This window comes from Zalophus californianus, chromosome 3 (assembly GCF_009762305.2).
Source record: "Zalophus californianus isolate mZalCal1 chromosome 3, mZalCal1.pri.v2, whole genome shotgun sequence".
Taxonomy (NCBI): Eukaryota; Metazoa; Chordata; class Mammalia; order Carnivora; family Otariidae; genus Zalophus; species Zalophus californianus.
This window is the reverse complement of record NC_045597.1, coordinates 89,716,216-89,743,966: the sequence shown is the minus strand read 5'-3', so window position 1 is coordinate 89,743,966 and position 27,751 is coordinate 89,716,216. Positions and strand designations below refer to the sequence as shown.

Below are 27,751 nucleotides of genomic sequence, written 5' to 3'. Positions count from 1 at the left end.
GACTCAAATCCCTTTACCCCCAAAGAGACAACCACTTCATTATGCCAACTGCAAGTTTTCTTTCCCAGAGTAAGCAATCTTTGTCAACTTAAAAACTCCTATTGCACTTATTATCTGAGCCATTTGGCGCTTAATCACATGCTAACTTGTATCGTTACCTTAACTTTTTAATGTGTTTACATCATACTTTCCCAGATCATTTCTAGCTCCATGAGAGCAGGAACAGATTTCCTATTTCCTACATCCTACAAGTGTAGCATGTTACTGGCCCCATGCTCCAAAAAGGAAAAAAATTAAAAAAAAAAGAGAGAAAAAGAAAGAAAACATTTTTTTAAAGAAGTAAGGGTGAAAGGAAAAATATTAAATTAACTTTCTGCCACATCAATACTTTTAAAAAACTCTATTTTAAAGATATGAATGGCAGCAGAAATCATCCTTCCATCTTTACAACAAACCATAAATATGTGAAGTTGAAATAATCTAAAAATACTGATACTCACAACAGTGTAACCTATTGTGACCAATGCCGACTCTTCCCCCATATGTTACAGGTACCCACATGTCACAGTGAATTTGACTTATTAGCTCTCTAAAGATAAAGGAAAAAAGATGAAGAGTTTTCATTTTAAAGTGCCATATGGGTTGGGGCCATTAATCCTGTATGATAGTTAATGTGTCAATATCTGTCTCCTTTTAGGATCGCATCTGTAAAATGGAGATGACCAAACATTCTTGCTACATACCTCATAGGAGGATTACAAAACCAATGAGGTAAACCACTTGTTGAATATTCCAAGGCTAAGATTCCAGCAGATGAATGTTCCTTTCTCCTCTATTAAAGGGAAAGAAATAGAAGGGCCCGAGGGAAAATCAAAGGGACATGAACATCACATCCTGTCCACTTCATTCGTTTTTTAAGATTTTGGACAAAAGTTTGTCTTGAGAAGATGTTCAGATTTATCATTCTAAAATGCAGGCATTTGAGGATTTCAATTATCCGTTTCCCCCCATTTCCTGTTAACAATCAATCTGCTCTATCTATCCATAATTTTTAAGCTTCTTCAAAGCAAGGCACTCTTCAAGTATGAGTTCTTCTTCTATATAAAGTAACATGGGGGAAATGGGGCAATTATTCAGCTTCTACTCCAGCATTTGAAAGGTGGATTTATCAGACTAAAAGGTTTACAAAAGAATTTCAAAAGGTAAATATCAATCTGGCTGAGAAGAGTCTTAACAGTGATTAATATTCTACAGCTAATAAAAACTTGTTGGCAAAATGCCCCCAGAAGATGGCATTGTTTACACTATTGTCTAAGAGGAACAGCTGTTTACCCCTCACTCCATTCAGAGCTGCAGTATTCTTACTGAAATGTTAACAAATCTTAGACAAATGTCTGCTGTTTAAGGCTCAAAGTTGCTCTGAGAACAGGTGTATTTGAGAGAGAGAGAAAAAAGCTACAACTGTAAATAGGGCTTTAAATTAGGTGCAATTTATATAGTATACACTAGGTTTGCATATGGGCATCTAAATGCAGAGTTCCAATACTTACTAATATCTAGAAGATTATTCACAGTTTGGGAGCTTCATGTAACAATTTCCCTGATTGTCTTTTAATATATATTTTGAGCACATTTTATTGACATAGATAGATTCAATTTTAGGTCGTTGTGACAGGAAATGAATCCCATATCTTCCATAATTAAAACAAATATTTTATTTATCTAAATAGTTTTGGATTGGTGCAAAAGGTGGGATGATGTCGTGGAGCATTAAACTCAGCGAACAAAGACTTGTATTCCCTGGGAATCATTTTCCCATTTGTAAAAAGAGAGGTCTTAAAGTTTTGGCAAAGTTATGGAGCTAAAGGAAATCTCACACACTGCTAATGGGGGAAGGGTGTGAATTGCTAACATCATTTTATAGAGCAACTGGAGAGACCCACTAAAGCTGAAGATAAGCATTCCTTATGATCCGGAAATTCTACTCCTAAGTACATATTTGAGAAATGCTAAGGGACAGGTGCAAGAGTGTATAGTTAATGTTGAGGGGAAAAAAAAAAAGACTCTGGAGAGTTGTCTGGTGCCTCAGTCAGTTTGGCCTTTGACTCTTGATTTTGGTTCAGGTCATGATCTCAGGGTCTTGAGCTCCAGCCCCACATAGGGCTCCAATACTGGGAATGAGGCCTGCTTAAGATTCTCTCTTTCCCTCAGCTCTGCCCCCCTAAAAAGAAAGAAAGGAAAAGGAAAAAACAAACAAACAAAAAACTGGACATCATCTGTAGATTCATAAGCAGTAGAATTAATGAATAAATTGTGGCATATTTATAAAATGAAATATAATACAGCAGTTAAAATGAAAGAATTAGCACTACATGTATCTAAATGCATAAATTCAAAAACTATAATGTTGAGTAAAGTGCAGGTGTAAAATGAAACATTTATATATTAATTAAAGACAACCAAAGTGATACCATATATTGTTTAGGGATGTAAATATGTGTGGTAAATGTATAAAAACATGATGTATAAGAATGAAAAAGAAAGTGTTTGCTTCTAGGTATGGTAGGAGATAAATGGGATCAGGCAAGAAGGCAAAAGCAACTTAAATTATATTTGTACTATTTTATTTCTTCTAAAACATATCTAAATGTTAAAGAACATACAAAGCTGGATAATGGTGCGTATTTTTTCTAGACTCTAGTATGATCAAACTAGCCACGTAGGTATTTTTAAACCTGAAATGCTCAAAGGCCACAGATGGGTGGCAGCCGTTTGGGGTCCTCAGGAGAAGGAAAGACAGGCCTGATCAGCTTGACTTGGAACACCAAGGCCCCTCCTTACTCAGATCCCTGCCAACTGGGCAGCTTTTTGGATCATCGGAAGCTTTGATCTGTTGTGATTCACCATCTCCTGGGGATGGCCCTTCTTCCACAGGTAAAGCCTATGCTGGAGAAGTCTTCTGGTTGCCCAAGAATCTAGTAGCTAACATAATTATTTTCAGTTAGAAGCTTATAGACAAGGTGCACTGGGGTGGCTTAGTTGGTTGCTTTTGGCTCAGGTCATGATCCCTGGGCCTTGGAATTGAGCCCCACCTTCCTGCTCACCAGGGAGTCTGCTTCCCTCACTTCCTCTTCCCCTCTCCCCCTCTGCCCACCACTTACTCCCTGCTGTGCTCTCTTTCTTTCTCTCTCAAATAAATAAATAAATAAATAAAATCTTAAAAAAAAAAGCTTACAGACAAGAGGGTCATTGTAAGTTACAGATGAAAGGCCCCTCAGAATTCTTTTTTTCTCTAATAAAATAATGGTGTTACAAAACCAATTGTCATTCAACTACCTTTTAGTATTCCAATGCAGTGAGTCCAGCTCTAACCAAAACCACAAAGTTAACCTCAGGATTCATGCAGAAGCTGCATGAAACCCAACTCAATCAAGACCAAAGGTTGTTGTCAAGACTCTATAGTGTGAAATAAGTCTGTCTGGGCGCTGATGCTGCAGGGGGGTGGGGGGAGGAGAAGAGGAGACATCAACTTCCTCTGAAGTGACTCTACCCCTAATTTGATTGTAAGCTTCACATAGGATAGATCATTATGGTCCCTCCTTTTGTTAAGGTTTGACAGCTCTCTGACAGCTTCCAATAAAAACAAAATAAATTGATAGGGTAAAGCAGGAGAGTCCCCAGATGTAAACTAGAAGCCAAAGACAGAACCAGAGTTTCCAATAGGAAGCTTCTAGGAAGAAATCAGAACTATTCTTTACCCCCTTTTAAAATTTAAATCCTTCCATGGGAGGGGGAGGGGGGAGGCGGGCTCAGATCTCCAATCTTTGGAGCCAACAAGGACCCCCACCCTGACTCGCATCATTTATCACTGAGAGACCTAATTTGTCTCTCCCTCTCTCGGGAACCTAAAGCCCTGGACACCTTGCAGTACTCGCCCCAAGCTACGTGCCAGTAGCGAGGAGGGAGGCGTGGATGTGGTCGCCCTGAAAGTGCGAACGACTGGAGCGAGGCGCAGGGTCGAAGAGCAGGGACGCGGATGTAACGTTAAACAGCTAAATCAGAAATCCCAATATCAATACCCGTCAGCCTTCCACGGTAGGAAACAAACACGGTGGAAAAAATCGCGCATCACTCAATAATTCGTCTTCCCTCTCCTTTCCAAAAAAAAAAAAAACAAAAAAAAAAAAAAAAACAAAAAAGGCATCTCGTTAGCTCGTTGCCAAGCTTTCCATGGGAAATTCGCTCTTGCTGATGCGTTCTGTCTTCCAACTCCTTTCAGCATCCCTCGGGCAGCGATGTTCTTGAAAAACCTGGTTGAAATGTCAGTGCTTCTTCGCGGTCCCCCGAGCTGAGGCAGGGCGGGAGGCAGAGGAGGGGTGGAGAGGGGAGGGGAGCGAGACGCGCCCACGGGAGAGGGACCCCGGCCCCCGGGCTGTGGAAGCGCACGAGGGCCTGGAGCAGGGCGCCCGATGCGCGGCGAGGACCCGCCCAGGCAGCTCTTATAGGAGAGCGCGGGGCGGGCCTGGCCGGGGGCGGTGCCGCGCGCCCAGCTCGCCTATAAGGAGCTGCCGGCCGGGGTGCGGAGTCCAGCGCCGGCGGCCGAGGTGCAGTGGCAGTCCGCCCGGCTCGGAGCCTGGTGTTGCAGTGGGGTTTGAATTTGTACCTTTAAGGAGCGGGGAGAGGAGGAAGAGGCGGGCGAGGAGGGCGAGTACAGCAAGCGGCAGTTGCGGGGACCGTAGCTTCAGCCGCAGCTCCGAGGCAGAGCCCGCTACGCTTTCGGTGGAGCGTCTGGACACGGGATGGAGTGAAGCCTCGAGTGCCTCTCCTACGGGGGGTGGGAGGGTGTCAGGCGGTGCCGAGGAGAGAGGGAGAGAGAGAGAGAGAAAGAAGAAGAAGCCGCGGCTGGCGCCTGCGAATTTGGGATTCAATCGGGAGGGACCGCTTACTCGGGGGAAATGGATTCTGTACCGAGGCTGACCAGCGTTTTTACTTTGCTGTTCTCCGGCTTGTGGCATTTAGGATTAACAGCGACAAATTGTGAGTACCAGGAGCTGGGGGCGGGTAGGCGAGGTGGGAATCGCTAGCGTTGGGGAGAGACACTCAACTGTCCAAGCATGTTCAATTGTGTCTGCTCTGGGCAGAGGAGAAGGGGGCAAATGCTGATTGGTGTGGTTCTATCACTCAAACCATCCCAAAAGTTAGCAGAGCTAGGATGAGCCAGCCCCGCTGAATTTCCTGCCCTTCTCCCCGAATCGCAAAGTTCGGGGAGAAGGGAAGGTTCTCTTCCTTAAGCCTCATGCCGGGTCCGCGTTCTATGCCTGCCTGGTCTCAGCCACAGCTTTTCCGGAGAAGGGCCCCGGGTTCAGATTGTATGCACTGAGGGCTGAGCTTCTAGGGAGAGAAAGATGCTCCCAGCCACCGCACTCGGTGACAGTGGCTCGTCTCTGAATGCGGCTGCCTGGGATTTGCAATATGCCCAGTACCTCACTAGACATGGCTTTCAGCTATCCCCTAGGCAGGAGGCTCCAGTTGGGGTATCTTGCAACCAATAGGCATCGGTTTAATAGGGTTGGGAGTTTTGGACTAAGAGTCATGGCCCAATGTAGTCAAACCACAAGATCAATGGCTGCCCCTGTTACAGGAGGAAGAGCTTTGATGCACACTCCACCCCCAAAATCTTTGTGCCAAAGAACACATAATGAGTATGCACTAAGTGTTCACTCTGTCATCCAAGCTCTAACCTCAGCAAGTGCAGGGCATTTAATTTAATAGGCAGGAAGGCTGGACACCTGGGGATCTGCCACCTGCACTGTGTATTTAAAGAACCCAGTTCGTCAAAGTTGAATAAATCGCTAGAGCCATCAGAGGTTCAAGCTCAATTGCTCAGCTGCCTCTCTAGGCAGAGAGAGGGAAGTTTTTCCAGCTTGGAAACTCCTAAATGAGAAAGAACGCAATTAAGCCATCTGTGTTGTTTCCAAAGATGGTTTATCAAGGTTCCTTGAGTTTCTGGGCTTGCTCTTCTGTCTGCTAACCCCACGAGGAACCTCAGAAATGCTTAACTGTATTGGAACATAACATCACTCTTAGAGAAAGATAGGAAGACTACTTTGTACTTGGGAGTCGCCTTACATTCCTCCCCACCCTCTTAGGTTCTCTTGAGTAAGAGATACTCAACCAGAGTTTCACCTCAAGGGAAGACAATTAGACAAATGTTGTTTCGTGAAAATGGTTCAAAGCACAACCAGTGTTTCTGTGATTGGAAGTTTTGGAGTTTCAGAATCTATAGTTAGTGGTAATGCCTTACAAAGATTTTATTAAAGTTTCTATTCTAAAGGAGTGCTGAAGAGGTCAATCTTTCTAAAAGGGAGAAGCCAGAGGGACTTAGTGTAGAAATCATTTCAGAGAATAGGTAGGAAAAGGTTAGAATCTGATGTTTCTTTTCTCTTTCTCCTCCTCCTCCTCCTCCTCCTCCTCCTCCTCCTCCCCTTCCTCCTCCTCCTCCTCTTTCTTCTTTTAAGTGAAATTGTTCCCATGGTGCTTTGGAAAAACATCTAAGTGTTTTAGTTAGAGGAAGTTAGGCAGGTGCTGAGCTAGCCTCTCTACCTCCTAAAACACTAGAGGTCAGTATTGTCCTAATGATGCAAAGGTGTAGCAGTGAAAGAGCTGTTTTTCCTTTAGCACATTTACCTATCTGGAAATAGTGAATATTTTGAAGATCCACAAAGGTGGGGTGGAGAATAAGGGTAAAATAGATAGAACATATTCTATAGGAATATGGTTGGGACTTCCTTATGTAGCATCTTTTCTTAAGAGCAAGAAAAAAAAATTGTAGAATGTCAATTTCTGTAAATTAATTGAATTATGGTTAATATGTTGTAATAATGCTCATAAAACCTAAATGGCGTGGATTTAAGGCTCATGCTTATCATTACTGATGCAGCAATAAAGCTAATTCTCAATATTTAAAATGAAACTTTGTGATAATGAGGTTTAGTATTTCATCAGTGACAGTTTAATTTCCTTATTTCCAATCAACATTTCAATTGAATGAATGCTACTTGCTAAATATTTTGGTGTCAGTGTTCTTAAAGAATAATGATAAATGTTTTTTATTATGCTGAACAAAATGTATTAATTCAATAGCGTGGCAGCAGAAAATTACTTCTCAACTCAGTTTATCTTGGTGGTCTTCAGATCCTGTAATGCAGAGCCTCTAAGGGAAAAACATTAGCATTCCACAATTCGTCTAGACTTCAACTGTCTACATACTTTATCCATTAAATTTAGGGCTTTGATTTACTATTTATCTATAATTCATTAACGTTTATATGCATGTGTTGAGGAAGATAAATCTCCTTTCAAATAGTCAGTTTGTATAAGTATACAGATTATTTGGAGAATTTTTTTTCAAGAAGATTTTTATTTTTTGAGATAACATTTTATGTCATTTGTGAAAGTATCCCAAACGTGGTTTATTTACCCAAGACGCTCCATGGTATGCCTGTGAACTTTGTTCAAATAAAAACAACTTTTAATTGTTTGTATTATTCTAATAATAATATGTTGTTATTACTATTGTTGCATGTAGAATGTGTATGTGTGTGTGTGTGTTTAATTTTCTTATAATTTGACCAAAACTTGGGCATTTGTCTGCAAGAGAGAAATGAATGCTTACCCAATTATAGATTTGATAAGTTTCTAATTAAACAAAATTAAAGTCAGGTTAGAAGGCCAGCTACAGAATAGATATTATGAATCTGTGCGGAGAACAAAATTATCAACCAGTAATAAAAACTCTGGAAATTCCCCCATTCCAGATTTTCAGGATATTAAGTAGCTACAGCATTTCCTTTGGGTTTACCCTGAGGGAATTAGTTAATTTTGAATGTAGCTATGATAGGCCAGTGTTAAATGAAAAACCATTTTACATATAATATCAGCTCCTTTGACATAGGAAGAAATGATGTGACTTGATAGTTGGTTCAAGTTAAACTAGGGGTTTGAAATGCTGACGTGTTTTAGCCCTGGTTATGCCACAGCTAACATGTCAAATGTCCGTGCAGTTAAACAACTTTGCCGTGCTCACAGGCTTGGGTATAAAACAGCAATTGAGATATGTGTTTTCTCCCAAACAGAACAGCAGCTTGGTATTTTACTGAGAAGATTCTTCAAATATTAGGTACGATCATGCAAGATAATGACTATGATAATGCAAGAAATTGCTTTCAGAAGATAAGAACAATGCATGGGATACTTACAGGGTCACTCTTCACTTTATTTTTGCCAATAATCAGATGTTATGTGATTATGACTGTCTTAATTTTGACCCAGTAAGTCACTTTGATCTCCAAGCATCTTAACTGTTTGGTGCTACATATCAGGTTCACAGAGATAACAGCCTTGAGAAAGAAATCAAAAACTCTTTATTCTATGATGATGCCTTTCATCACAGACAGAACCTCATGTAAAATATATGAGGATGTCAGTCATATTATAAACATCTTTAAATAAAGAGATGCAATATACCTTGAGTCATCTGAAGCTTATGCACAAACCCAATCAATAGGTAATATTATAAATAAACAAATATCAGGCTGACTTTTTTCAGCAGGAAAGTGTTTGTGGAATACTTTTGTGGCAATTATAGTCAGCAGAAGTGAAGGATGCACTATAATGCTCATTTGAAGAGAGTCCTAAAGATTTCCCCATGGTTGAATGGACTTATCTTTGACAATCCATGTGAATTCTCTTTCCCTTCTATTCCTCATACCCCCCATTTCCAAACCAGATTTCCACTATTGGAACATGTAAATGAAAAACTAGAAGAACAATGTCCACACCAGGGTACAGAATTATGAGAAAATTACTTTCCATTAGAATAACCTCACTCCAGCCCCTATTCTCATTCAAATGAATGACTGTCTTTTAAGTTGAAGGTTTCTTTTTTTTTTTACCCCCCCCCACTCTTCCCAGTTGCCTCTTCTTTCTTTGGTAGGACCCAGTTTCCTTACCTACATCGCTTTACTTTTCAGTGCTCATTTGTTACAAAACAAAGTATTATGATATCATTTGAAATGTTCCTAAAAGCTTTAGTTGCTGATCCAAAGCCCTTTAGTTTGTATGCCAGAACTTTGCTGAAATATGGCTTGTATATACAAAGCTGATTATCCTCACTAGTTAGGAAGACGGGAAGAGAGTCTACTTGCCACAAAGATCATTATATAGTAGTCATTCATTCAACGGAATTTTGGTTTGAAGATTCACTGTACTCATTTGGAGCTAGTAATGACATTTTTAATATGTAAGGGAAGATGTCTTCATTCATCAAAATTCTGACACTTTCTAGAAAGTGTCCTTGTGTAGGTTATCGACTTATCCTAATGATTGTGGTGTATTAATTAAAGGAGTTGGATCAAATGGTTATTAAGGTCCTATCTAGTCCTAATGTATTTTTGTCTTTACTGATGTTACCTACTTACTGGTCATTCCATTTGGATACTTCTGGGATGGTTGTACTCAAAATTGTTAAGCAATGATATTTAGAATAACAACATAATAGGGTCTTAATTCCTACTAACTGCTGTGCACTTTGTATCTCTCACTTCCTATGCTATGTGCACATAATTTGGCAGGGCAGTACATCTAGGTAGACTTTATTAAATTCAGTTTACAGATGAGTAAATTTAAGGTTAATAGAAGTTAATAATTTTCCTAGGATCATAAAGCTATGCAATGAAAAAAAAATATCAGGATCTGGACCTCTATCTCCAAAGATCAGAGTCTGCAAGATATGAAATTATTCCCATGCATTCAGTTGGGGGCTGTGTGTGAGCTGGCAAGTTGCCTTGGAATCCCTATGGTTAGTCTGTATAGCTCTATCCATAGCAAAGGGCAGGGAGGTAGCAGTTGCCACCAGAGCCAACTCCTAAGTTATAGCTTACCAAAAAAAAAAAAAAAAAAGGAATGTAGATTTAATGCAAGATGCCTAATATCACAATGGTCAAAAGTAAGAGGCCTCATATCTGGGTGAGCACCAGATGCTTTAATTTCCTTTTACAAGTTTCAGTAAAAAACTGGATAGGGGAAGGGCATAGCCTTGATAAAGACTTGTGACCACACGCGCGCACACACACACACACACACACACACACACACACACACACAACACCATGGACGCTACCTCTGTTGGCATCATGTCTTCTGAGTCTCTAGATGTCAGACCAAATGTATTAATTAAATAGTAGGTATGAGCTCCTTCTCCCTGCACAGGACTGCTCCTAATCTGGCCCTGCCTACTGCTCTAAACTGCATGTCTGCCATTCCGGTCCTGTCCCCTAATTTTCATTTAGGGAACTCCACGTTCTACAAACAAGCCATGCTATCCTCCATCCCCCTTGCATTTATTTGCGTATGTTATCTGCTTGATCTAGTTACCTTTTCCAATTTTTACACACCTTCACTTTCTCCCAGGTATACACACACACACACACACACACACACACACACACAGAGGCTTTCCCCATACTGGGCCAAATGGCCCTATGTATGACTAAGTATATTTCCATAGCACTTTCTTAGAATCCGTGTCTCCCCAAGTAGTTGCAAAGCTCCTTGATTATCATATTTCATTTCAATGTCTATATTCAACACAAAAAACACTGGGTGAATGAATGGATGAGAGAATCAGTGAATGGTTTCTAATTAAGAATTTTCATTTCTAAACAAAAAAATATATTTCTATGGCCCAACAGGGGGGCTAGAGTCTTTTTAAATATATTTGGTTTATTTTGTTTTTAACTGGCAAGTATTACTTATTATTGTTTTGGAAATGCTAAGAAGATCTGACCTCAGTACCAAGTTTGAGCTAATTTAATTAACTTGCTTTTGCAATTTTAACGAACATTTCCTATATAGGTGAAAATACAAAAATATATAACTATAAAAATCTTTCTTCATAGCCCAGAGTTCAGTATAAAAAGGAACACTTTGAATGCTTTTTAATAGGGTGTTAGTAGTAAATTACTGGAAAGATTGTGTTTTATTGCAAACCGACAACATGACCGTGATAACACTGTCCTGAGCCTCTGATATCCTCTCTCTAAGCTGTGGTTGGAAGATTTAAGTGTTAATAGTTTGTGTGTGTTACTCATTTGAAAAACTTATTGAAGAAATGTGTCCCACCTGAAGGCTTTCTTTCCTAAACTCCAGTTTTTCTAGAAATAGGAGAAATAAAGATAAATAAGAAGATACAGTCTACGATCTTAAGGAACTTTGAAAATGGACATCCAAAAAATATATCTTTAATCATGTCAATGTGATAAATGCTGTAACATAGATAAGCGCAAGGTATAACATGAGGCATCAAATGAGCATCTCAAACTGGCTGGGGCATCAAGGCAGGCTCTTGGAGGGAAGTGAGATGGAAGGTAGGACTTGAACAAAGTCAGACTTCACTCACTGGAGAAATGGGGAGAGGTTCTCACAGGCTTTTTGTGTGAAGGCTTAAGGGTGAGATGTGTTGTAGTGACTACTTGAGGGAGCAGCTTATAGGCAGAGGTTTAGAAAAAGAAATGAGAGAATTTGGTAAGTGGGGGTGGAGGGTCTTATTTTTACTGTTCAAGCTATGAAGCTTCATTGAAGGATTTTGTATATGTAATTAGATAATACAGAATCAGATATTTGTTTAAAAAATCATCATGTGAAGGATAGACCAGCCCGGGCCAACACTTAGCAGTGAGAAAAACTAGTTAAGAGCTTATCACAATAACCCAGGCGATAATAAATAAGAGGCTGAAGAAGGAGGTTTCAGAATCTGCAAAGGTCACAAAGAACCAGAAAGAAAATAATGGCCAAGTACATTGAAAACATAGGGATATATAAACTAGTAAACTCACAGAAGGCACAGATTTGTGGTTAAAATATATTCCATAGCTGCTCCCATTGTTTTTGACAAATGAGAGCTATAGATGCTAGAAAAGGTGCTCTGTTCTCTGAAATGAAGTTCTTCTCTGGGAATACCAAATAACCATATTCTCAGAGCAGTATATTTCATATCTGCATGACACTATATAGCATATGCTGTCTGTATCCATCATTCTGATGCATCTTCTAGTCTGTAAATTATGCCGATTTTTGTCAGCAGAGTGAGAACTAGTCATTAAGAAATGTGTAATTAAACTTCAGTGTTTCTGTTCTTGATCCCCTTCTGGCAGGGGGTAAACTGGGGATCATTCCTACTATCAGTGGTTGCTCTTTGGAAAGAGAAACAAGGGGAAGTTGTGTGTGCCACGTTGATCTGCTATCATTGGTAATTGATTTGCCGGCATAAATTCCATGTCTCTACATTTCTAATTGCTTTTGTGCATATTCTTGGGGGTTGATTAATGCCATCTGTTCACTGGATCAGCTGAATTGATTGAGTTTTAGAGGATGACAACAGTAATGTTGAAGATAGGGGAAAAAAATGAAAGCGAAATGCTAAAACACACTCATGATGTATATTATTTTTAACTATCCACCTTTGGAAACAGAAATATCCCTTTGAAGACAGTCCAAGGCAAATAGCAGTTTAAAGACATTCGCCTAACAGACAGATGCTTGTAGGTGTTAGTCTAGGCCACTGTTTGCTGAATATACACGTTCAGCTCTCTCCCTCTGCACCCCCTGCCCGGTCCCTCTCTCCCTCCCTCTGGCTTACCCTTCCTCCCTTTTCCACTCCTCTCTCTGTCATGTGGCCATGTATTTTTGGTATTACCATTGGCTCTTCTCTGAGCTCATGATTGTGTTCAGATGTGAGAGGAGGGGAGGAAAAAAAAAAAGTCTGTTGGATTCAAGTGTTTCCTTGTTATAAACTACGTGGGCACAGTCACCAAATGTGAAGCCTCCCATCAAGACCTATTCTAAGGGTAGGCCTGACAGGGATCTGCCACCCACAGGACACTTGGGAAAGCCCACTTGATTCCAACACCCCCTACCCATCTGTCCCCAAACAACTCTTTCGCCAACTCCATCAGTGCCCCGAATCTGTAAATATGGGGGAAAGCCTTTCAGTGCATGGAGCTAAACCTTAAGACACAAAGCCCCACTGGGAAAGAAAATATTGGGATGCATATCCATGCTGAACTGTTCTTGACTGAGAGGAACAGACCTTTTCCACAGAACAAAGCAAAACAAAAAGTTAATGGAAGAGAAGGTGCTGGGTATCTGAAGGAGACGGAGAGAATGTTCTGAGTGGGGGAGGGCAAAGAATAGGGATGTTCAAGGTGTCTAAGACAAGTGTTGCCAACTTCCTGATTTTACCCAGGACCTTCCATAATCCAAGCAGGTGGGAAATGGGGTGGTGAAGGAGAGTGGAAAGGGTGTAGGTCACAGAGTTCTGGGTTGATTTAATTCTCACTCAGTGAACCTTTCCTATGGATATTAACATGGACCTTGTAGAGTTAATACGAGGATAACATGAATTACTCTGTATAAAATGTACATGATGTGGGAATTAATAGTTAAACCTGTTATAATTGCTAATGAACCTCAACACGGATTCTCTCAAAATCAGTTATAATACAAATTAGGGCAAAGATGTTTCCATTCTCAAGCAAAGGTAGACGAGCTCACTGTCCCTTCTTCTGGGTGAGCAGACAGCTGAGCGATTGCCCAGGCAAATAGAAACTTGTTCTCATTTTAATTCCAATGTCAAGAGGACTGTGGGCAGAATCCGTCTCCACCTGACAGAAACATGACTGTCTGGATTCTTCATTTGATTCCTGAGCTCTGTCAGAGTATGACCACTGCTTCTGGGCCGTGGCCAGTGAACCTGCTCGCTGAAAAGCTCACAAAGGGAACCCCATAAGAGAGTGGAACTAGGGTGTTCATCTAGAAAATTAAGGAGAACATCTCCAGAAAAGTGAGCAGACCCTTGCAGATAATGTCAGCATTATCTGCTGGGCAGAGTATGTGTGAAGTATTCCCAGTGTCTGAAGCAGGAGGCTCAGGCAGGAGTTTGGGAGAAGGTTCCTCTCCTGTACCGCTGAATCCTGCATTGGGTGGATAAATAATAGACATGCTCTTGTTAATGTTGAGTTAAAAATCAGGTGCTGGTACAATGGTTGGTGTATTATAAGTGCTTCTTCCATTTTCAAGTGAATCATTCATTCATTCATTGATTCAAAAAATAGCAGCCTTTCCTGTTCCCAGATCTTTTCTCTCTGCTTCCTTGTCTTCAGTGTTTCTTCCCCTTTGTCCCAACTCACCTGCTTCCTGACACTCCTTCTTTTTCTTTCTTTGTCCCCATCCCTCCCTTTTTCTACTCTTTTCCTCTTCTTTTCTCTATCTCTGCCTCTCTTCCTTCACTGGGCCTGTCTCAATCAACATTTACTAAATGACTCCTTTTTATGTGTTAATGCCGACGCTAACACTTTTCAAACTTTTCCATTTAAGTGCCTCTCCCTGGAAAAAAATAGAAAATAAATAAAGAGTGCAGGAAAACCCAGGAGATTATGGATTCCCCCTCAAGTAGCCACTGAAGCATGTAATTTCTTGAATTTGTGTCTTAAGCTCTCAGACACATTTGCATTCTGCTCTGCATTATAACCATGTTTATATTACCATAAAAAATAGTGTCCCAAGACCTCCAATTAAAAATTGATGGGCAAAGTTGATTCACTTAACCCATGGCAGAGGGCCACATATGCCCGGAGGCTCAGGTCTGAGCTTTTGAGCTCTCTCTCCCTGCATATGCCTTCCAGGTTTCCTACATGAAGAACAGCTCTCCTGTCTCTCACCTTGGAACAACAGCAGCTTCATTTGCCATCAACTGTGACCGGTCTGTGAGCTGCACATTACGATTAATCAGTAATGGAAGGTGAGAAGGGATTTTCAGTTCACAGGAGGAAAGAAAACCCACAAGCCTACGAAGTGAATGGAAACGGAGCTGTTTGGAGGGGCTGTGGGCAAACAGTCTGCGTAGCCCCCTCCAGGTCTGGGCTGCACCCCCTACAGTTACCGGGCAATGTTCTGCCACATACATGGGGTTTACCTTTGAGTGAATGAGCTCTGCCAGGTGACAGGATTGGGGTCAACAGGGGCAGATTCTTTCTGATTGGAGACAGGCTGAGCTCACCAGGATATTAAAAGAGAGATTAATGCCTCTCATTCTACAACAATCAGGAACCTTTTGACACAATCAAAAGAAATGAATCCAGAAGATTGGAATGTTGGAACACTGGAGATTAGAGATAAAGTGAAGTAATGTGTTTCTTCATTAGCAGGGTTTCCAAACCTCCACCCAGTGCCAGGGGTGGTACCTTATGAGGGCTCATTCTTTTTTTTTTTTTTTAAAGATTTTATTTATTTAAGAGAGAGAGAATGAGAGATAGAGAGCACGAGAGGGAAGAGGGTCAGAGGGAGAAGCAGACTCCCTGCTGAGCAGGGAGCCCGATGTGGGACTCAATCCTGGGACTCCAGGATCATGACCTGAGCCGAAGGCAGTCGCTCAACCAACTGAACCACCCAGGCGCCCATGAGGGCTCATTCTGTTCCTAACCACAGCCATCGTCCTCTCCATTATAGACTGAGGATGTGCTGGCTTGGATGGTCAGGTTATTTAACCAAGATCAAATAGCTACGAGGTGGTCTTCCTGGGATTATAGTCCATGTTTCCCCAACTGCAAAGTCTGTACTTGCTTTCATTCTGCTTGCTGTTTCCTTGAACCCAAAGCCAAGGCTGAGCCATCCTTGAACTCAAGTTGATGCTCAGCCTTGCAGAGCAAGCCTTCTCTCTGATCCAGGGTGAGAAAACCCTTGTCAGGCTAGACCTACAGATTCCTCCCGGTCTGCAGGTCATTTTTTCCTAACTTTGTGGGCCATCCTTTCCCCTACATCCAGAAATCCCTGTGGCAAACAGCTCCTGTACATCTAACCATTTGTAAAAGCTGATTGAATTACTCATTAAAGCTTGTGCCATCAACTCTCTCTGGCAGGTTTAACAGGTGCATACCCAGGACCATTATTCTTTGCCACAGACTAGGTGCGATGATGAGCATCTGCCCTGCTGTTCTTGTAATGTCTGCTTGATAGAAGAGGACCGGCCGTTATGTGAACTTCCTTTTATCACAAGCTGTGTGGACAGCCAGGCCAGGCAGCGGTTTGCTTTATTCTCCAGCTCTCCTGCACTTGTCGCTTCGATCTGGGCTATTGCTTGGCTCGGCTGTGAGGTGTGTCTTTGTGTGTCTCCTTTGTCCTCTTTTTCAGCTATTTTCTTGTCTCAGTGCAAAGTAACTCATCTGATGACCAGCACCCTCTCAGTCTTGCCTCTTTTCCTCTATCAGTGGCTGTCAGGAAAAGAAACAGAGAATCCCGAAATAACTCACGTGGAGGCAATTCATAGATGCTGTGTTCTAGCTCTCAGAAATAATCAGTGTTTCAAAGAATGAGGCCTTAAATATTAAAACTTATTTCAGGAGCAGGAGTTTTTGGCTTCCAAAATGAATTCTTACATAGACTTTCTGGATGCAAAAGAAATGACAAAGATTGCTGTTTGGGGGAAATGGGGCGAGGAGGTAGAGAATTCCACTGCTCGATCTACTCTGATTCTTCATAGACGTACCATGTGAATGAAGCCTCAGCCTTAACTGCAGGAATCTCTAAGTTTGTAATTGTATGCAGATGTGATTAGGCATAGGACAATTTTGAAGAAGAGGGGGAAGTGCCTTCCACAGTAGCCAACATTTGGCTGGAGTGCCAGCAGCAAATCCGCCTTGGGCGCTCACCACTTGCATCTGCTTGCAACAGTCAATGATCTGCTGTTGAGGTTATGAAATATTTTAAATATTATCTCTGCCCAGGTGCCTATTTTTAACCCCTTGAAAATTTATTTTTGTCCTGATGCTATTTTATAGAGGTCTTAGGACAAGGGAACCTTATTGGCATTTATAGATTGGAAAAGAGAGTAGCTTATCCAGGACATGTCTTTTCATTTTGATCTCCTCAGTGAACAGTCAGTAGCTCTTCTTATTAAAATATATATATATAATTTTGTGAGGGCCCTTGAATTATCCACCTCCATCCCAGATATTCCCTGGGGACCTTCTCAAAAGACGGGATTTCATGTTAGCCATACAGAAGGCAAATAGCAAAATAACTACTTGCTAGATTGAATTAAACATAGACACTTTACATGAAACCCAAGTGCAGACAGCAAGCCTGGATGAGGGACAGGAATAGAGGCAAATCCCTGAATGTGGCCCTCAGTTCACCATGTGTTGATAGAGGCATAATCTCATGCCTTCTGCCTCTTAAATTTCGTGAGAAAAATAGACCTTCAGTCTCCACCGGTGAGGCCTTCTCAGTGTGCTCCCTAATGTTAATTAATGTGGCTAGGAGTGGTAAAGGTACACAAATTAAATAAAATTGTTGCATGTCTGGATTCAGCCTTGGTTCCTGATTCTTATTAGCTTCTTAATTGTAATCACATCCTTCTGTGTTTGCTTACAGTTCCATACATTAGAAAATCACGTTGCATTTAGATCTGCACTGTATTTATATAGGAAAATAAAACCCCTAGTGAACTCCAAATGCTCTTGCTCTGCACGCTTAATAGAATTTAAGATAATAAATAATTTAAGATAATATGTATGCACACACATATGTATTATACATTTGAGTTTCCATTCATGGTTAATACACCAGGTAGAGTTTTACATGTGTATACACTCTATGCAAACTGCCTATTCTGGCAAATGTCAAAATTTATTATCCCCCAAGTCAATATTGATTTGGGTGTCACCTTTGTGAATATTTACTTCTGTAGATAATGAATTGAAATGGGCATTTGGATGGAAATTAATATCTATTTATTTTCTGAAATCGAGTATGTTTTGCCGCAAAGGTGGACAAATACTGGAGGGAGGCATGCAGACATGTTCCACTGTAGCTGCTCTGTTTCAGGACAGTGTTCAAGTAAGCATCCTTTGCATTCCAATTTACTGTGGTTATTTTTTTTTTTTTTTATAGTTCTTTCACATGGTTCCTTTACCTAATGGACAGAAAGCAAATCTTCAAATATATTCAGCTTGACATTTTGGTAACAGAATCGGGAGATAATGATACTTGAGCATATAGATAAGTATACATGGGATTAATGAACCCCTTGGCCTTGGAATTTATTTAGGCCAAGATACTATTACCTGAGAAACACAAAGCTCCTTCAACAATGATATAATTAAATGAAGAATACAGGAAGAGACATAAAATTATAAAGGGGTTCTTTTGGTTTTGAGATACTGAGTTTTTGTCTTGAAATAACCTTATGAGACATCATGTGATTTGAAGCCTGCGTGTGTGGGTGTGTGTGTGTGTGTGTGTGTGAAATTCTTGCTTCTATAAAAGTTAGTACCACATGTTTTGGCACCTTTTAACTATATCAAACCAGGTTAATATTCTTACTAAAATTATGAGTCTACAATAGAAATAATTCCTGTTGTTCTTGTCATCACTGTTTTATCAATTTGGGGTGTTGAGTTACCAAATACACACACACATACACACACACACACATGTTGATTGATGTTCTAACTTAATAAGAACTGATAAGACAAATGAAAGTATAATTGTGACAGGTGCTGTGTGCTGCCTTATATGCATGGCATCTAGATATGCTTTTCTATACAAATATTCACCCACATTGTATTCCTGATTTTGTCCTTTATAAACAAGATGGATTAGTTTAGCTGTCATGTCAGCAAATCTTTTCCTGCCGTTAATGGTTTGATAAAAGATCTGGACTTAGGAAAGAATATCATAATTAAACACAGACCGTGGCTTAGTAGTCAAGGGAATAAACCACTGTGAAAATTCATTAGTAAAGTTAATCCAAGAAACACTGGAGCAAGTGAAACAAAATCAATTTAAGGGGAGAATGTATAACTCTATTGATGTTCTCAGCCTTCTTGATACATTGTTTGGGGTAAAGATTTCTATGTTTTCTGTATAAATATCAATTTTATTGGAAAATTCCATTTGACTTATTGGGTTCCTGTAGCTAAGTGTTTTGTGACTTCATTGGGGAAATGATGTCATTTTGTATATGGAGAAATAAAAATACCTCACTTGGTGTCCAATGAAACTCTCATTTTACACACCTTCCAATTCTCATTCCAGATTAGAAATCAAAGCCAAGATGACACCTCTGCTTTTTTTTGTGCTAGGAAAATTTAATTCCTAGAAGAAGCCAAAGACATTGGGAGGTTCTTTTGTCATTGTTTACATGTGCTTTTGCACACACGCCTACATGAGACACATAAGTGCTCAATGTCAATTAGTTTAGTTTACGCTTCTCTTTAAAAAAAACAAAAATCATCCTGGTTGTGTAGATCAGTAGTTCTCAACTGGAAGTGGTTTTGCCTCAGGAAACATTTATCAATGTCTGGAGATGTTTTCAGCTGCCCCATCTGGAGTCTTGCTATTGCATCTAGTGGGTAGAGAAGTGGGGATATTAGTAAGCATGCAACAATGCACAGGAATGCACCCCACAAAAGATAAGCAGATAAATATCTAGCCCAAAATGTCATGATAGCCAAAGTCTGAAAAACTGTTTAGATTTGTCAGTTATTTATGGAGCATCATGTGTTAATTGAAAAGACAACACACACACACACACACACACACACACACACACACACACACGCACACACACACACTAAGGCTTTCTTCTAACATCTAGCTCTTAGAAAGACCTTTAGAATGGAAGATGAAATATCCTGGTCCGGATTTTGCCACTTACTGGCTGTATGATTTTGTGCTCATCCTTCCACATTTTTCCCAAATAAGGATAATGATATCTGCCCTATCTGCTATTGTAAATAACAAATGAGATAAGTAGTGTCTTTGGAGAAGCTGCAAATGCATATTTTTGATATATTGATATTTAGTATAAATTTTAAAATAAATTTATTTATTTATTTATTTATTTTAGTTTTTGGAGAAATAATGGTCTGGCTGTACTGTCCTGGTAGGCCTTAGATAAACAAAGGCTAATAGGGGGAGATAGAGGCACAATGTGAATAGGGATGAAGGGGACGTATCCTGGACTGGGAATGGCAAGATAAACCTCACACCATTTTTCTAATTACCTTGTGGTTCAATTTTAACTCTTATCTTGAAAGTCATCTGGTCATGCCCCCTTAGTCAGAGTGTCATGGTGCTATCATGCAGTAGTGAAAATCTCTTTCATAGCAAAACATTCTCTAATTTTTTTCCTTTTTTTTTCTTTTTAAAGCACCCTCCTCTGGCACACATATATATTTGGGGAGTTCTGGGAACAAACAAAAATTTCCAAAGTGGTCTATGGAGGTGCTTCCTGACACTCAGGAAAGGCAATGAACCAATCTATTCAGATGACATTTTCTACTTCAACTAGCAACTCAGAGATCAGTTAGATAAGGATTCTGGGTTTGATTGCTTATCTGCTCCGATCAAATCTTCAATTTTTTAAAAGCAATTAAAGCAGATATACAGTATTTAATTTGCCTTCTCAATGGAAATGGGATGATTGGCCTTGGCCTCTACTGGATGTCTGCTTTTTGATAAAAGCTTGTTATAGAAGTCAGAAAATGCAGAATTGGCAAAGAGACCTTTGAAGTTATATAATCCAGTCATAACCTGTATAACCTATGTAGATCTCCACATTCCCTATGAGTATTCCAGACAGTTGGCAACTCCACTGTACTTCTTTCATAGGACTGCTCATTTTCCTCCCCCCAAATTATAATTAATAGGGCATCCTTTCTTTAAGCCTACCTCCATGCACCACCAAACCACTGCCCTTAGCTCCGCTCACTGGGGCATCTCAAACCAAGTGCCCTCCTTCTTCATCATGATTTTTCTGCAAATCCATAAGGATGGCATCTCCATTTATCATGGTCTTCTAAACTCTTCTTTTCCTTTATTTTTCCTACTGCATGTTTCCCCCTCCTTGCACTTCCCACCATCATGTTCCCTTATTCTGTACATACTCTACTTTGACAATGCTATATTTAAAATATAATGTCCAGGGGGAAAATATAAAGTATAATGTCCAGAATAGAATGCAGTTATTCCTCCAGACTTGTCTTACTGATCTGTGGGAGCCACAGTGTGATGGCCATTAGGAAACTTGGATCTCAGAGGAGATTCAGAAAGATTTGACAACATAAGGCTTTCAGTCGAAAATGAATCAAGCTAACAAGCACCAGATAGCTGTGTTGTCTAAAGGCCATCAATATCTTTTCTTTCTCCCTCTCACTGCTTTCACTTAATTTGCCCTCCATTGATATAAATGGTTCTCTTCACTCTGTTCAAGGATATCTTGCAAAAGTTTTTCTTAGTGGTTCCTCCTAAATTGAGTAAACTAGAAACTCTCATCTTAACCTCTATCTTCAGAGATCTCCACAGTCCAGTTCTCAACTTCTCTTCTCTGGACTTCGTTACTATTTCTTTCCTTTAAACCCTTAAAGCCTATACAATATATATTACGTTTTTATGTCGTCTCTGTTTATAGTACTAGTAGCTACCATGATTGACTGCTTACTGTGTGCCAGGCCTTGTCATTAACATGCATCCCCACTAATCGGCCCCACTACCTTATATGGTTAACGTTTGCTAAGAAACTTACAGTTTAGAGAGAGGGCTGAGTAATCTACCCAAGTCCATACAAGCATGAAGCAGTTGACCTGAAATCCAGAGCTGGTCTGTGATTCCGAAGCACTTTATTCTTTACACTGAGAAGAGAATTTTAGACCCTTGGTAGGAGCTGAGGTCCTAACAGGTTCTCAATATATTCTGACTGCAGGAAATCACATTCTGGTTACTGGAAGAAATTACACTCTTTCCCCCCCAATTTTTGGAATACAGTTCCAAACTATGAACTGATTTTTGCTTTTAGTGAAGAAATACATTCAACTTCTGAGTATAAACCATGGCTACTTTGGCAGTGGAAGACAGAGAATCCCACCAGCAGAACCTTGGAATGTTCTGCTCTTCCAAGGCCATGTTTATGGAGATGGTGTCTGTATTGACCCCTAGGCAGTAGCCCCCTCTGTGATTTTACTCTTGCATAAATTTTTCATAAAGCCCTATGGTTGTTCCTATCTCCTCTACTGTCATGATGCTGGATGCTGTGAAATGATCACAGCATTTTGGGGGACACATATCACTCAGGGTCACCTCATCTCTGAACCCAAGCTTCTCAACTGTGGCTTTAGCTCTACTCACACCACAGAAGGAAGCAGTGATAATGAAGAAATACACACACTGACACACACACGTCAGTTTGTTTCCTGGAGAACAATTCGTGCAAAGGTTAAGAAATGCACATTATTTTAATATTAAAGAAAATACAGATATGTTCTGGAATAGGATATAAAATATCATGGAATTTTCAAATGAAACCTCAGATCTCAAACATGTCTCTGGCTTTAAAATGTGTATCCAGTCAAGGTTTATCAGTTCACCCTTCTCTGATTTCTGGACTCCTTAGGGAAAAACTTGGTAGAGTTTCCCTGAGTCCATTTCTCTGGGCCAACATTAAGCCTTTCAAGCTTGGGCTTCAGTTGAAAATGTCTTGAAACACTGTTTTCCCTCCTTTAAGACAGAGTTACTAGATTGTGTTTACATTCTGTTACAAAAGAATAACATTATAGCTGTGTGTGACTGATTTCTCCTTACCTTCTGATAAAAAGGCACTGTGTGGGTAATGATAATATTAATACTCTTTTTATTCTAATATCCATTTTTTAATTTTTTAATTTTTAAAAATATTTTATTTATTTGAGAGAGAGAGAGGAAGAGAGCTTGAGTGGGGTGGGGTAGGGCAGAGGGAGAGGGAGAAGCAAATCCCTCGCTGAGCAGGGACCCCAACTCTGGCTCAATCCCAGGACCCTGGGATCATGACTTGAGCCAAAGGCAGAAACCTAACCAACTGAGCCACTCAGGCGCCCCTCTATTACCAATTTTTAAACATATCTCCATTACTGGCTTTATGTGTTAGGAAAGAAAGTGGAACAAAGTGATATTGACAGAAAGCCCATATTTCTGCCCCAGCTCCCCACCCATCCCACCAACCTCCTCACAGAAAGTCTGGCAGGGACTCTGCATTAGCACTCTTCAGGATTTCCATTTTGTGTTTAAAAGGTGCTGTGAATCCCCTGAAATTGTGCAGGAATTGCCGTGTTTGTGTATGCATCTGTGCATTTTTCTTGGATAAAGGGCTTATATTTCACCTGATTTCCAAAACACGTCCATGACCCAGAAAAGATGAAGAGAGATTTTGAGAGCCTCATTACCCTGTATGCCCTCAGGGAGAGGAGGATGGGAAGGTCTTATTCTAAATGCCAGTGATTGTGAAATTTTTCTAAACGTGCATGAGTGGCATGTTCTTTCCCAGCTTCTGACAGGATGGGTGTGAGCTCTGTGGGGACTGGCTGGAGGGTGTGGAGGGGGGGATCTGTGTGAGAAGGAGCCCCTCAAAGGGGAAGAGCCAGGCAGAATCTTAACAGCAAAGACAAAGAAAGGGGAACTTTGAGATTTCACAATTTTGCCAGTGGCCAAATATGCACATGGCAAACAAGTGGAATTTATACAGATGAACATTTTTATTACTAAGAAAGGAGATTTTAAAAAGAACTTATTCAGAGCCTGTCCCTTTGTCTTTTCCAACCCCTCCCCTGTTATCCCTTCACAAAAGAGAAAAAGACAGAAAGAAGAGAACAGCTTAATGTCTAGCATTTGCAAGTCTCTGAATATCCACCTGAAAACAGCTACCCCCCACGGAGATATCACTGAACCTTAATCATTTCCCATTGCTTGAAAAGAAAGATGGCTGAGGTATCCATTTTTTCCTTCAAATGTCAGGTGCCCACAGCAATTAACTAATCACACTCCTACCAGGTCAAGTTACAGAGTGAGGTACATTTCATACAAGAAAAGAAGACAATTGGGTCGTTAATGCTGAGGGAACTTTCTAGAGACAGAGAAATGAAGAAAGGTTTTCACAATAGGCAAAGGCTCCCCTGGAGTGTCTTGACAACCCCTGAGTAATCCTGTGCCTTGAGACTCAGAAGCCAGGAAATAAGGGTTGAGGTTGGGTTGTAGCCTTGGGCACACATTTTTATTAGGTTAGTACTGGAATGGCCTTTAAAATCTTCAGTGTAAGAGATTTCTTTGATACTGAAACCTCAAAAATCCCTAAGACTAAGCATTGGGAGAGCTGCTTGTTCAAATCATCCTTCCCCAGTATCTATCATGGCCTAAAAATTGAGTGTTATTATGTGACAGCAGTAATATGAACAAAGAGGGTGAGGAAGACCTAACATTTATGGGACATTATAGACCAAAACAATCCTGTCATTTACATCTGCTAGCACACAATCTTTGTAATAACCCTGCATGCTAAGGATATGTCTAACCTGAGTTTACAGACATGGAAACAGAGGCACAGAGAGGTTAAATCACTTGTCTGAGGTCACGCAGCTAGGAAGTGGAAATGCCAGCTCAGGCAGTCTGGCTCCAGGGCCAAAATCTTTGTGTCTGAGGTTGGGTTATGATCTTTATTCAAAGAAGGAGAAAATGAAGCTAATCATTAGTGACCATCATTAGTGGTGAAGAAGCTTACCCAGGGTTTATCACTGGTTCACAGAGAGCTTGGCTTTGACCTAGGTCTGTCTGGCTGTTCATGACTTTTCCCGTGCAATATTCCTTCACAGAACGTGGTTCTTGCATATCATTATATGGAAATTCAGCCCTAGAGGGGCTACTGGTTCCTACTTTTGGTGCCTGAACATGGGGCCAAGCAGAAAGGCTGTAGCTCAGCTGGACTCTGTTAAGCCCATGACCCTGGAATTCCTGGGTCTCTTGTGCATTCAAGAGCAGTCAGTGACTCAGCTATGCAAGGTGTAAGGAAGAGGCTCCTTACTCAGAAATGTGGAGTCTTCCACAAGCCAGCTGCTCTCCCTTTTCAGCCCTATCTATCAAGCCCCTATTGTGTGGGGTCAGCATGCAGTAGTGGTAAAGAGCCAGACCTTGCAGTGTGATACTGTAATGAAGACAAAATATTATTTCCTCTACATGTCTAGGTTTTTGACTAACCCCTACAGCCCCATAATAAAAGACAGATTAGCATGAGCAAAAGACCCCCAGAAGTTTAATAACATAACCCCACATATACGTGGGAGATAGCAGGGAAAACTGAGTAACTCCCCAAAATGGCTCAAGCCTTCACCATAAATACTTTCTTCAGCTAAAGACAAAAGAAAGGTGTTGGGGATGGGAGAGGCCAATTATGGGGAAGGGGTCACCGGGAAAAGCACAGTAAACAAGGGTAAAGTGGCTGTGCGGATTTAATTCTTTGCCATCTTCATTGATAAGCATTCCCAGAATTTTAGCCCTCTTCCTCTTCCTGGAACAGAAAGGGAGACACCCTTGCAAATGGAGATTTTTCCTTATAATTGTGACTGTCTCTTTCAAGAGGATAACCTCTACTGGGTTTCCAGAGCTGCTTCTGTGTCTGCTGTTTCTTAAAAATAACTAGCTCAAGATAATCCTTATGCAAATAGACATATTTGGGGGTAGCATGTTCTGCTCCCCTTAAGCACATAGAGGTCTGGATCGGAGAGGCCCATGGAGCTCTGTTTCTGGAACTCTCATTGCTTTCATACTGTTCCCCAGCCCTGCCTATAGGGAGTGCATGTGCACATATGCGAGGGTGCTTACACCCATCTCAATCACAGCCATTCCCAAGCCTATGCAGAAACTTTCATTTCTTTCTGTTTCTCTGAGTCCTTTATGCATTTTTCTGCCCGTATTACTAGTTTTCCTGTTATGCATGTCTCTAATATCCCCACCCAATAGATTGTTCCTTGAAACTAGAACTACTTACTCATCTTTGTACTAGTGGTCATCGGCTCCCACTAAACTGGCAGCATGGGGTAGTGAAGGCATGCTTTAAAGTCATACAGACCTGGGGTCAAAACCTAGCTCTACTCTAGGAATGCCACCTTGGGAAAAACCTCAGGTAAAATGAGAATTCCTCTCCTCTCCCCGCTCACATTTATTGAACGCATCCCTGCCAGATACAACGCTCATTTGTCATTTAATGATGACTCTTTCCTTTATCTCTGCATCTAGTAAGTGCTCAGTAGTTTTATTGGTTCTTCCTAAGGTACCAAGAATTAAAGTTGTAGTACTTTTGTCTGTCTCTAATTTCTATTTAGAGGTTTGTTAGCTGGGTCAGGGCACAGGGGTCCATGGACATCTGGGAGGTAGATGCAAACTTCCTTAAATTATGTGTGAAGTTATTTGAGTGTACTGTTGAATTCATCATACCTTCTAATGGGGACAAGTTAAAAAATGGTGAGGTTAATAAGCCTTCCTCTGGTGCCACCACAGCCCTCTGGGTTTGTCTTCTCATTCCCTCTGAATGTCCTGCAGTGACATAGAGGGAATGTAGTAGAACATTTATTGTCACCGAGAAACCCCCATCTCGGTCTTTGGAGGCAAAAAATGCCAACGATTTGAGAAGATATGGTGCTTTATTTGCATCTCATGAGTCAAGCAGAGGTGGTGGTAGTTCCTGCATAAATCTTAAGCTAATGTTCAAAGATGACTCTGGTGTTTATTGGCAACCTAGTCAAAAGTGTGGTGTATAATTTTCACCCTTCAAAGTACAGACCTGTATTTTTCAAACCAGAATAAAATTGTCAGGCCTGCTGTATTTTCTGCTAGATGAAACAAAATTATAAAAACATAAATAAACAAACAAACAAACAAACACATGCTTAGGGGTGAGTTGTATCTGAGTTTAAATGTGGGCTCTGTTATAATCTCTAGATTGGGAACTTCCTGAGCTTCATCAAGAGGATGACGATAATATCTACCCTTTATGATTAAGGAGAGAGTTAAAGGAGCTACCTTTTACAATATACTTTAAGTATGGTGCTTAGCTTCCAGTAGGTGCTTACCTAGTAGGAGAGATTCTTGGCTTAAAGTCTACGGGCTTAACCACTAGGCTGCACTGCCTTGCTTTGAGAGATAGTATTAAAAACAACTGTGATTATCAAGAATAAATAATTAGGTTGTGTTAGTAAGATCTTAGAAACGAAGGCAGATTGGGGGTCACAGTAATAAATATGCTTGTGGGGTGTCTGGACCTGTCCTGACAAACTCCCTAGCACATTTGGTCACCTTCCATCTGCCCTTGCCTCTGTGTGCTACTCTTTCTCCTGATGCGGTGCCTTTGACACACCAGTAAGAATGTTGAACAGTTTTGGGCCCCCAGTTCCTCTCAGATTTCAAGGCATAGCTCTGGACTTTTATGGAGACTACTTTTGAATGAATTTCAATTTCTCTGAAATATCAATCTCTCAAAATGTCTGCAGCTTTGGTTACACTTGGCACATTCTGCTCCGGCACTGGCAAGTACTGAAATAAAATTTATAGGAGGAACCAGCTCAGAGACACAGTCTCTCTTCAGAGTGTGTTATTTCTGAATGAAATAGGCACCAGGAGAAAATCAGCAGTGCTTAATCTTAGGCATGTGGAAAGTTCTCCTGGACTGTAACATGTTAAATGTCCATGGTCAAAACCTGAAAAGAGAAGTGTGCACAATTTTTCAGTTACTCTAACTTTACAGACAGCTGAGGTAGGATAGGACCAGGTATAATGGCATGTGACAAAGTATTTCCTGGTGACATTACAGCCTATGTGTGCATCTACAAGAGTGAGGCCT

At 40.7% G+C, this 27,751-nt stretch overlaps 1 protein-coding gene across 1 annotated transcript in view; it reads left to right on the top strand.

Annotated features, from left to right (window-relative positions):
- Nucleotides 1–4,604: 4,604 nt before the first annotated feature.
- CNTNAP5 (contactin associated protein family member 5) overlaps nucleotides 4,605–27,751 on the top strand; it is an 859,701-nt gene continuing 836,554 nt past the window's right edge. Inside the window, exon 1 of the mRNA XM_027590999.2 lies at nucleotides 4,605–5,037. Within this exon, the coding sequence (XP_027446800.2) occupies nucleotides 4,956–5,037 (82 nt within the window). The 5' untranslated portion in view covers nucleotides 4,605–4,955. The remainder of the gene's footprint in view (nucleotides 5,038–27,751) is intronic.